The sequence below is a fragment of the Saccostrea cucullata genome, unplaced genomic scaffold, assembly GCF_032062105.1.
Source record: "Saccostrea cucullata isolate Sc308-1 unplaced genomic scaffold, CSIRO_AGI_Scuc_v1 ctg1884, whole genome shotgun sequence".
NCBI classification, from domain to species: Eukaryota; Metazoa; Mollusca; class Bivalvia; order Ostreida; family Ostreidae; genus Saccostrea; species Saccostrea cuccullata.
The window spans coordinates 34896-47500 of NW_026937857.1; the positions used below are offsets into that span (position 1 = coordinate 34896).

The 12605-nt window shown below is 36.0% G+C and overlaps 1 protein-coding gene across 2 annotated transcripts in view; it reads right to left on the minus strand.

The window, feature by feature from the left end:
• Positions 1 to 369: 369 nt before the first annotated feature.
• Positions 370 to 12605, minus strand: part of LOC134248983 (sal-like protein 3) — a 39015-nt gene continuing 26779 nt past the window's right edge. For both annotated transcript variants that reach the window (XM_062731361.1, XM_062731360.1), the window contains 2 exons: positions 10465 to 10581; positions 370 to 4836 (listed from right to left, as the gene is read on the minus strand). In XM_062731361.1, coding sequence (XP_062587345.1) covers positions 1931 to 4836; positions 10465 to 10581 — 3023 coding nt within the window. In that variant the 3' untranslated portion in view covers positions 370 to 1930. The remainder of the gene's footprint in view (positions 4837 to 10464; positions 10582 to 12605) is intronic.

A 12605-nucleotide genomic window follows, 5' to 3' on the forward strand; every position in this document is an offset into this window, starting at 1 on the left:
TTTTTCCTTGAAACATAATTGAAAAAATAAAGTATATATCAATATATAATTAATTGAATCATTTTTTTTCAAAAAAAATGATAAAAAACTTTCAGAAAAAAAATGTTTCCATGAACTTTTCGAATTTTTATCGTGTCCATTAAGAGCGGTGAAATTATAGTATAATTTCAAATAATTTACAAAAACTATTTCTCATTTGTAATAATTTATACTGGAGGATAAGGATGTTTCTTGGGATATGGAAGATGCTTGTGCAGCGTGGCTCTTCAGATGATCTGACTCCCTTCAAACATGGGTGTGCAGCTACCATGCAGGGTATTACTGTCCCACGACATAAGTCCATATAAAAAAAAGAACACAAATCAGTGATATTTTTACGTATATTTTTATTTTGCTTCTTTGCCATTTGGCAAAATCTATGAAGAACACAGGTAACCTGGGATCACTAAATCTTTCCAAACATCCACACTTTAATTTCGACACTTCTGTACAGTGTTATAATTATTCAAATTATGTCATCACAGACAAAAATACAGCGTTATCAAATAACGTTCTTTTGTAGAGTGTCGAACCTAAATCTAACGCTAGAACTCAATAACCTGTGGGAAATAATCAAACATGGATTTCCTTACCTAAAAATCACTTTTTAAATACAGTTTTCAGAACAACTACAATACAGATTAGTTATGGATTTCACAAATTTTATCACCATCTGTCTGGCGTCTTTAACGTTTTGTATACTGTACAAAGGTCAAAAGTTCAGACAACTTCACTCAGCACGCATGCGTCACAATTCCTTTTTAAAGTGAACTCATTTGATCACATATTCCATAAACCAAATAACTATCACTTCATCATATGAAAAAAAATAATAACACAGGATCTAGTCTTAAACTCTAAAACTACACATTACAGTCTGTATTTGTTCCCAGTGCACATTGTTTGCATGGAGATGATTGGGGTGATAGGTTGTGTGTTGTACCCCAGCAGTGAAACAAAGGAAGACACAAATATTGTTCAATAAATAAACATGCACACAACTATAGACCGGTGAAAAATAAATTCCGCAAAAAATTCTAATATAATGTCAGCAGGGGGCAAAAGAATGCTAAGCAGCACCGTAAACTTGTTACCATAGCTACAAGTGACTCTCATACAAAGTTGATGACGTGGTAACCACAGCTAGACATATAATTACAAAATTGTCTGATGTAAAGAAAATAACAAGTAAAATAAAATGTACAAGTCTGTAAGCTTTCATAATAAAATAACAAAAAAGCAATACATGTATATCAGTATATGTATATAAATCAATATCTGTATGTACAAATAAACTAACGGTTTGTATACAAAGCGAAACACTGTACTAAACTACAATACATGTACTCACTATTCAACATATATGTATATATAACCCTTATTTGGATAATTGAAATGCTTAATATTCATTGACTGCGTATCAATCAATTTTAATGCGTAGCAGGTATTGCAAGCACTTATTCTTTCCAAGAATAACAATCGTATATAGCCACTCAAAATGAATCGAATACACCGCCCTATGTTTACAATAAGCAAAACGAGGTAGAAGATACTATATTACGTGATATGTTGTTTGATTATCGATGAGATTCGACTAGACTTTCCATGCGCAAGACTACTTGCAAAAATTCAAGACTTTGAAACTTCTTCAATGCATGCGTCAATAGCGGCTAACAATACTACAGCCTTACATATGCCTCTACATGTATATTGTAAATGCACCATCCTTTTTATCTGTGAAACAATTTGGATTTCTTATCAATATTTACAGGATTTCTGATGCATTCATATCTCTTTTCACAGATGATAAACAGTAACATTCAACAACACAATAATGTTCTGGCTGACAGTGGAATGCCTAACATAATTTACAACACCGTTTTTTAAGTATTTAAGCAACTATGCTTTTTGGGCGTGGTTCGGCGCCTTTCAGATGGAAGTTCTGAAGGTGATATTCTAGCGCTGATGGGGAGGGAAAGTTCTGGTTACATAGGTGACACATGGTCTTCCAGGCAGAGTTCCAGTTGTCCCCGGGGGTGGGGGAGGGTTTACTGTTATTGTTTGGTGAGGTGGATGTATTTGTTTTCATACTCAAGTCCAGCTCTCCCGAGGAAGTAATATTTCCATTCGTATCGCTTTTCCTCCATGACGCAGCTTTTCCTTCACTGTCAGTGAGCTTGGGTCGTGGCGAGGTCAGATGATCTGCGTTGAGCGGTATAGTCGGCATGTGTCCCATACCACTAGCCAGGCTCTGAATGACAGATATTTCGTTCATCTTGTGAGGGGGGACGCCATTCATGAAGGGTGGAAACTGGTAAGGAAAGAAATCCGGAGCTCTTGGTGGAAAGCCTCCCTGCATGTAGGGATTCTCTTTGTGCGTCATCATGAACGGAGGTTCGATGGACATCCTGCGCCCACGACGAGAGGGACTGTTATTCCACATATGAGTACCCATATGAACTTTCAAGTTCCCTTTTGTTGTAAAGGCTTTACCACAAACCGTGCATTTGAAGGGTTTGTCTCCAGTATGAGTTCTGATGTGAATTTGTAGGGCGCTGGCGCTTGAGAAACCTTTCTGGCAAACTTGGCATTGGTGCTTCAGTGGAGTTCTTCGCAGGAATGGGGAGTTATCCTGTGAACCATTGGAGACGCTTCCTCCACTATTTGTATAATTACTCCCACTGCTACTGGAAACAGAAGGCGCGCTGCTCTGTCGCTCCTGGTTATTGCTTTCACTGACTTTAGGCGAATCTTGTTTGTGCGGTTGGTCCTCCGTTTTCTTCTCGTCTGTTACTGAGTCGTTGGAGTTTTCGAGCGTATCAAATGCTTCATCGTTTTCCAGATTCTCACTGCTGTTGCTGTTGTTATTGAATGAATTAGGAAGGTCGCGTATTTTGTGCGTTAGCATGTGCTGCTTCATATTTCCCTTCGTGGTAAAGGACCGGTCACAGACTTCGCACTTAAAAGGGCGCTCTTTGGTATGACTACGGTAGTGAATGTCCAAAGCACTTCGACACGCAAAAGTTTTATAGCAAATATTACAAGTAGTGGTCAATTTGTCTCCGCTCATCATGAATCCATTCATAGAATTTCCACCATCACTGTTCACGGACAAAGCTGGCGTCCCTGGTTTGCTATCATCTGCTGATCCATTTTCCTCTGAGTCTGATATATCGCCATTGTCTTCCATTTTTTTCTTTTCCATTGGAGGGTGTGGAAATCCATTAAGACCGAACGGATTATATCTATGACTCGCCATGGAAGAATCAATTGCTCGCACGCGTTCTTCAAGTGCAGCGAGAGAAGTGTTATATGAAGGTATCGATCCCATTCCTAAGGAAGGGGTAAACATGCTTGTGGAGTGAAATCCCAAATTGCTCTCGTCATCTGTGTTTGGAGATGCAGATCTGGCGGAACCTTTCGAACTGTCAGATTTTGCTGAATCCGGCCGTAAGGGACGATCCTTTAAATGGTTTTCTTTATCATTTCCATTGCCTTCCTCCTCATTTGTCTCGTCTGCATGATCATTGCCATTTTGTCGTAACTCTCCTTCGCTACGACTTGGTTCGTCGTTGTAATCATCATCCATATCTCTAGAAACATCTCTATCCTCCATGTCATCTTCGTATTCCTTGCTTCGTTTCATCTGATACGTTGGGGATGTTTTGCTAAGGTCTAGTTCCCTTTCAGGTCCGGGTCTGAAGGAAAGATCAAATGGTCGGTGACCCCATTCCATGGGTCTCGGGAAGTTTCCAAATGCTTTGAAATGAGACATGTCTGGCATCGGTGGCATCCCAGGCAAGCTTGCGTGGCTTCGTATGTGCTGTTGTAGAACCAATAGGTTTGTAAAGCTTTTGTGACAAACTGGGCATTGGTGCATCATCCTGATAGGGGGTTTCATTCGATGAACACCCATGTGAGTTTTCAAGTTTCCTTTCGTTGTAAAGGCCCGGCCACAAATCTTGCATTTGTATGGTCGTTCACCAGTATGGATGCGGTAATGCATCTGAAGGGCGCTTTTACAGCTAAGAACACGGTGGCATATAACGCATTGGTTTGGATCCGATACTTTGTTTTCCAGATTGTCTACGAGTTGTTGTAGCTTAGACGTCTCTGAACGATCGATTTCCATATACTGCTCTAGACTTTCGTCATGGTCAATCAGTTTAGTTGGCAAGATTGAATCACGTGATGAGTATCCACCAGCAGATGGCGTCAGAGGAGGTGGTGGTACTGATGGGACTGGTGATAGAAGAGGAAATTGACTAGATTGACGACTCATTTTGGACTGGGACTCAATCGGGCTGGGTGCCTCGCGCTTCACAGCAGACGTCGCTGGTGTAGTGACTGCTGTATCAGTTACGTTGGGAGACTTACGCACCGGCGCTTCACTTGCAGTCTGTGCTGTTGGTGTGGGACTGGTTTGAGAGAGACTTGAGGAAGATGCAGCACTCGAGGATCTCTGCTCTCCGCTATGAGAGGGTCCTGGTGGAAATCGCGGTGCTGGTCTAGGCCCAAACATAGAGTTGGAGTAAATTGATGACATCATAGAAGAAATTGACATAGGTGGCGCTGAGGTGAACATTCCTCCCGGAAGTGGAAGAGGCGGCGTCGGTGTTGTTGGGAAAGGGGATCCAATCAGAGGCATTGATGGTATTTTGTCAAGATGTTCTGGGACAGGGTGGGGGTTCATCTTAACATGAGGGTACTTGGCTTTATGTCTCTCGAAGTGAACCTTCAGATTCCCTCTCGTTGTAAAGCGATTCCCACATATGTTGCATTTAAACGGCCTCTCGCCTAAAGTAAAAAAAGAAACAGTTGTCAACATAGTTTGATTTTTACAAGCTTTAATTAAAGAAAACATCTTTCATTTAGAAAAGGTGTAGAAAATTCAAGTTTGGGTATAAACTATGCATAAATTACATATTGTTACTAATCATCTAAAACTACCAAATTCAAATTGGATATTTTACTTTTTTCCGCCTGTTTTAAACAATAAACCTTCCCCTGGTGCGCGTCACATTACAGAGGAAGTGAGCTGTTTTTTGTCCTATTCACATGTGGAATGATTAGTCTACATTCACATGTACAGCATATGCGTTATGATGTAAGGTTGAAATAAAACGTGGCTGCAATTTAACAGTTTTGGAAGGATAATTAATCCAAGGTTTTCAACGCCATAAATCAAACAGTGATTTTCAAAAGTGATCTGAAGTGTCTAGAGAGCTTTGCTAAAATCCAGAACGTACATACGTGCTGAAAATGGCACTTCTTCTCGCTAGTGATTAATAAAAGAATTGAACTTTACTTTTACTATAGCTGATATCAAAAGTTTTCTTATATTTAAATATTTCGTTGTTTATATTTTTCTTACTTTGAGACATTAAATAACGCCAATTACCCCGGTGTTCGACTCATTTCAGGAGGGGTTCGAAATTCGATAAGATAACAGAAAAACACGTTCTTATGACAAAAGGCATAAATATTTATTTCACAATAAAACATAACTGAAACTGTAGAATGCCAGCACCGAGTCTGCCAACAAAAGCGGGGCCAAAGAAATGAGACGCATTTATTAATAAGACAAAATGAATCATAACACTAATATTATGATAACTTCTTTTAAATATTCAAAATTAAGAAGACTCGTAAGCTTGTTCATGTTGATTACGTTAGATCTCATTATCCTGCCTCTATTTACTTCTGATTAAGGATAAAGGTATGAAAGACGAATTGATATGCTGAATGAAATGGTTAAGCCGGAAGACAAACATTAATATGATATATTTATAATCCTCGAACCCCCACATAATTCTAATTCTTAAGCTGGGATCTCTTATGCAATTTTGATAATTTAGGTTAAGACGACATTTTTGTGATATAATTTCTGAGAGTCAGTGAAGCGTAGAGGGAAATCCCCAGTCGCTGGACCGAGATGGACAACGCAGATGTCCACTCCAAAAGAAAGCCCTTAATTGTTTTCATCATATCTTTCCATAGGGATTGGTGGGTTAAAATGTATTAATTAAAGATGAACAAACACAGATGGATTCTTGTTTCAATTTTTGGTCTTTTATGAGAGGTGAGATAAAATACGGAGTAAGTCGCGGGTGTTTATCTAAATTATCTCTCAGAAAAGAAATGTTTGCGTTTGTTATAAACCGGACCACGGTGTATGAAAATGAATATCTTTAAGTAAATATCTACCTATTGATCCAATTTCCTCACATCTGAATTAAAAACTATAATCAAATATATACAAATATTGTCGTTGACCCTCTGGCATGAGTTTATGACTGGCATTAAACGTATTTCTAAAGAATTTCCAGCACCAGTTATGTAATTCTTGTTGATCAAGCGCTAAAATCTATCTACCTCACAAGCATAAAAGATATCGAATTACCGGATTCTAAAATGACCATTTCAGTTTGGGATATTAGTAATTGAATTTTACAACTTTTCTCTCATTCACTTTGATATGAAATAACACTATTTCTTTTGACCAAGTCTGACTTTAATTATTTTTCGACTTTTTATGACCCGTTTCTTAAGTTCGTAAATTGGCGAGAAAATAATAACTCTTCGATTCTTGTCTAAGAGATAATTCCATCTGTGAATCATACAGCCAAACTCTTCAAAGGCCGGAACATGACAGGACTGTAATTACCATTGGTCAGCTTCAACTGACCGTAACAAATTATACAACATCCCTTTGGCCGTATCCAATCCTTTATAAGCCTGTCAGATTTTATTTGATGCCATAAATAATAAGGGAAAGATATTTAAGTCACTTCGTCTCCGTGTTAAATTCATCTTGGGTTGGAGTGAAAATTGGTCATTATGTACGGCACCGACAAAAGGGGCAATCATTTTGTCAAATTTCTCCCGAGGTGAGGCTGACCTCCACTATTGTAAAAAAGCAATTTTATAAAATGACATTTATGATAATGACGGTCCGAGGGGTTTTGTGGAAGACGGCTTTTTTGAATTTATGAGTCGAGAAGGATGTATCAAATTTTGTAGTATAATTACCATTGATATCATAAAAAAAAATCACAGGTGCGAGTTGATTCATGAAATTCCTGGCTCATACATTCCAAGAGATCTGAAACTACTTGTTCAGAATATTCTTTAAAAATATTAATACAAAATTAATTCCAAACCTTCAAATTTATTCAAATTATAAATGTGTCCCCCGATAACAAATGCTGGATGAATATCTTGATAGATAAAATTTTATTACCAAAGAACGTTTTGTGGAATAATCCTCTAAAGATGAAGGAATCCCGTGTCTTATGCGTTACAAGATAAACAGCAAATTAATATGTCTCTTTAATAAGAAAATTCCTACATTTTATTATGGTGTCTGATCCCATAATTCTGGGATAATAATACACCAAGCTCACCGTGTACGTACTGATTCATACAAATGGGCAACCTTAGCTTTTTAAAATTGAAAATAGCCTTCTTTCGACATCAGAGGGAAATATTATAATTCTAATGTAAATTTTAGAGTTATTGCCATATAGGAAAATTCAATCAAAAGGAATTATAATTGTCAGGGCCCCCTTTCCTTCGCATAAAACGATACACTGCCAATATTCGTCTCTTTCAACCTAACTCATCAAAGATACTCTTGGCATTTAAGAAAATATTGCTAGAATGGTCATATTTTAACTGCGTACAAAATTTTCATAAATAAAGGAAAGTAAATGAGATTTAAGTTGTTAAAACGTTATTTAATTGTCTCTTGGTTTAATGTCTGTCCAGTTTTTAATCAGCTGTGCGAGGTCCATGTCGGCAGGTGTGAGGGGGATTCTTTCTTATCCCCGTGACCTATGCATTTCACAAAGGTCCAGAGAGAATATTGAGTAATGCGCTGCCCTTGTAAATTTAAAGGCGAATCGTGATTAAAAGATGGGCTTCAAATGAAACTGTCCGGCAAATTCTCAATCACTCATTTTCTCCCTGAACCGAAACGAAAATTAAGTCACAGCAACCAATAAAATTAACATACAAAGAAAACTTGCATGATATATTGTATAGGCCTAAAATAGAAAATTAAAAGGAAATAATATTATTATGCTTTTTTCTGCAGGAATAAATTTTGTGACGCAGGCGACTATGCCACGATGTATTGGCAAAAACCCGCACAAAAAGGGAAATGTTAGGAATCCGGCACGCCAATTCTTAATCCTAGACCAACACATTTGAAAAAAAACTGTCTTTCATAATAAAGTGAAGACATTATCACTTAATTCGATTACAAGAAAAAAAGATATTGCATTCTCAAAGTCTGTAATATAAATTGCACCTTCTACTGGCAAAATTACTGGATGATTTTTCTTGGCTGTCCAGGAATAAGAGGGTTTCATTAGTTATCGAAGAACCATAAATTGTTTAAGAATTAGATTACAATGTTGGGGACAAAAAAGATAAATTTCTTCAAGAATTGCAGAATCGATACAACAAAAAAAGCAGATCCTCTTTTCATCATGTTCATTGCGTCGTGTCAATTTTGGCGGCAGATGACACCAAGGGTCGTCTGCTAATTCGATTCACAGGACGGTGAAGAACTCGCAGCGTCCATGTTACTTGTAAATTGCTCAAGATTATGATGCGGTGTTTGCGATATTAGGTGAATTATAACTCAATTCTCACACAATTGTTAAGAAATACTGACGTAAAATTGATAATTTATGACTGACATTGTCAAACTGAACCTTGCTGATAGTGTTGTAAAATCATCAATTTGGACATTCCGGTTTTTACATGTCGTTTTCGCGTACCCATTTAATACAATTATGACAATATAAAATATTTTCCCAGACGAATAGTGCGAAGCAATTGTGAGAGAGGCCAAAGGACATATGGCATGGTTACATACGCAATTCAAGACCTAGATTTCTTCTGATACAAACTACAGGAAAATATATCTTCATTTTTTATTTCAATTTTTTCTTGTTTGTTAATCGAACACTCTTGAAACTGTTTAAAAGTAGTGCTTCCACTTATCTCTTACACTTGACAGATTTGATAGATATATTCCCAATATCAGTCTCGTACTTTCCGAGTACGACTATCCATGTATCCAAAGAAATATGGCGGTTGCTATATAGAATTATTTTATGGCAAAAATGAAATATTTAATCAAATACAAGCGAGTAGGTGAATGTTCAATAAATCATTTCTGCAGCTAGTTACAAGTGAAATTTACATGACGTTTTCGTAATAAAAATAGCAGACCCATCATTTCTAAATCAATTTATGGAAAGTTAACCTGTGCGCTCCAAGAGGCTTGAAGACATAAATCATATTTTTCAATATTCAGATGTCATAGCCGACTATGGAACTAATAATTTTGAACTGGGTGATATCATCTCCTTTATCAAATGATTTACACCGGAATAACTTCACCTGTAATTGCTCTGCAACACATTACAGCCCAGGAAAAAGTGAGACCGTTCTAATTTAACTGCACAATTTAAGACCTGGACCCGATCATAAAACAAGCATACATTTTCTTCATTAATCCTGAATCCTTTTTTTGCTTTTCTTTGATATAACAGTTTTTAATTCCCTATGGGCTTTGTGTTATAGGTTGCATTGCTCATTTATTAACAGAATTTATAACCAATATCATACTTCCACGTCCATGGGCTTGTTTTTCCTACAGCACATTGGCAGAAAATAAAATTAATTAATATCAAAAGGCAATTTCTAGCCCCGGACCATACTTTTAAATGCATATTTTAAGTTCCTTCCAGCTTAATAAAGGTTTTTGTACATGAACAGATACTATCATAATATAAAGGGTTCTGAAATATTTTATGATGATGATAGAAAACAAGCACATTTACAATTTGTTTTTGAATTTTTCCCTACCAAATTCCAATTGTATTACTACATTTAGAATTTTTAATTCAGAATTAATATTTTTAATCATTTAAACAATACCACAAGAGACTAAGTTTCTACTTCCCCCTCCCCCTCAATCTCTATTTCTACCTATCTGTGAGAGTTTTGGCAACACTGCCTTTTTGGTACAGACAAGGATCCCCTGGCTCAAACAAAGATGTGAGAAGACCTCATCTCTTATTAATAATCAGAGCTGTTATCATACAGGCTACATGTACTGTAGGGTGGTGAGAAACACCCCATCACTATTATAAGGTATAATGCAGGTCTATATAATCAGCTGATTATTGCAGTATGTCATGTAAGGCTTTGTCCAGAAAGGTCACCCCAAAAGGTCAAAGTTACTGACCTAAACATAGGTCAGTCATCTTAGAACAAAAGGATATATTCACCTCTCAGACCCCATTACATTGTGCACTAGGCTATACTTAATGCTGGATATATATATTGGTGCATCTAAAACTAAATGGATACTTTATTTAAAAGTGGATATAAACCTATATTTACCTGTATGAGAGCGGATGTGGATTTGCAGGGCACTGTCACTGCCAAAGACCTTCTGACAGAGGCGACACTTGTGGCGGAAAAATGGGTCATCGCTGACATACTGCGAACGCTCAACCACTGAAATTTAAAAAAAAAATCATTTAATTTCTTGCTGCACTACTGCAAACATAAAAAAAGTTATATTGTCTGAGCAAGTGCTCAACTACTGTATCATTAGAGAAAATTGTTTGAGTGCAAAAAAAAAAAAATTGTCCAAATTAATGCATACTCAATTATTGCATATAGAGAAAAAAATCATCTGAATGAGCATCAACCTTTGCAAATAGATAAAAGGTCAAACTTGATTGAAGATTAAGTGTTCAACTTCAGCAATAGAATAAAATTCTGAGGAATCTTCACAAGTGCACCTTTCATTGTAAATTATTTACTGTTCTTCACCTCCATTTTTTAATTCTAGTGCAGTATGATACATTCCATCGGATGTCTAGTTAGAGGTAATTTATTGAAAAAACAATAAGTTTTGTATGTAATGACAGAGTCTGTAAAGGCAAATGAGAATTACGTCCCTTGTAACCCTATTTTTTTCACCTGAATTATATCTGCAAGGCATCCCAAAAATATGACCCAGTTGTTTATTCAATTCCAGAAAGATGCAATTTATTTTGACATCAAAATGAATCATATAGTGAATTTTATTTCCGAAATGACATTTCTTCGCATCTGTTAGGGGTGATTAGGGGAGATGAAAATATCTAAAGAAAATTCATTATTCTGCTAATCTCTCCAAAAAGTTTCTGGTATTTGCTTGAACAGTTATATCTTCAAACTGCTGACAAAACACTAGTGAATTTAATGATAAAATCTTACTGTAAATTCATTGTCATTTTAACATGGCTAAAACTGATTTTTTGTTTTCCTTCCAAACTTCTAAAGAATGGAGATTTCCAAAAAATCTGTCAGATTCAAGCTATGATGAATCTTTGAGAAATCAAGCTTTCAAGAAATGGGCTAAGAAAACTTTTATGTTTATATTGTGGATAAAATAAAAACATATGAAGCAAATATTACTCAACTTAAAAAAGACAACATTGCTTCTTTAAATTCAGAGCTAATCTATTGAGGAAATATGAAACACATATTTCAAATATCAGGGAACTTGATGTAGAAAATGATTATAAAAATAAAATAGATGTGTCCATCTGATACTAAGTTCTCAACACCCCGCAAAATGGCCTGAAGTTCTCCAACTTGCAGATGGTATCTTGTGATTATTTCCAAACAATCCATTCTGAGAATCCCAATACCTATATCATCAACAGCTAGCAGAAAAATCATGGCCTTTGAACATATGTTCCACCATATCAAAGTCTCTGAGAATTGCATCCTTTAACAGATCATTAAGCCTCCAGTCTTAGCCCAAAGAGAGAAGAAACACTCGACAATAACATACATAATATGTGATCTGGATCAGATCAAAGCTTTTTTTGTACACTATGACCCTTATCAAGTCACAATTTTGAAAAATACGGAACCTTCACTTAATGTCCACTTGTCTGACTTTTTATAGCATGTTTTCTTTAGTATATCTAATGATAAATCATTTCTTTTTCTTTATATTTTTTATATCCAATGATAAATCATTTCTTTTTCTTTATATTTTTTCTTTCAACAATTTAAAAAAAAAATCTTCTATTTTATCGAAAATTGATTTTCATTTTTAAAAAGTTTTAAGTTTGAATTGATTTTTTAAAAATAAAATTTGGTACAAAAAAGAAAATTTCAAATACTTAAATGCAAAAATTATATACTGGCATCGACTTTTTAAAAAAAAGCGTCTCTCATAAATCTCTTCTAATAACTAGCCTGTTTATGAATAATGATGGAAACATGGCCTTCTTCCAGTGCTCGTAAATTTTTGAGGGATTTGAATGACATACCCACACAGCTGAGTTTGAAATCTAAAGCTATAAGTCTGTCAAAATTTTCGTGATATCGCTGATCATATTTTCTCCTCTCATGATGTGTCAGTCTTATAATATATAACGAGGAGGTCTGCAGCCCGATTTATTCCCCAAACCCCCAACAAACACCAACTGCTGGTAATTTTCTCTTTCTATTCTTTTAAAGTCATGACAGTGCAA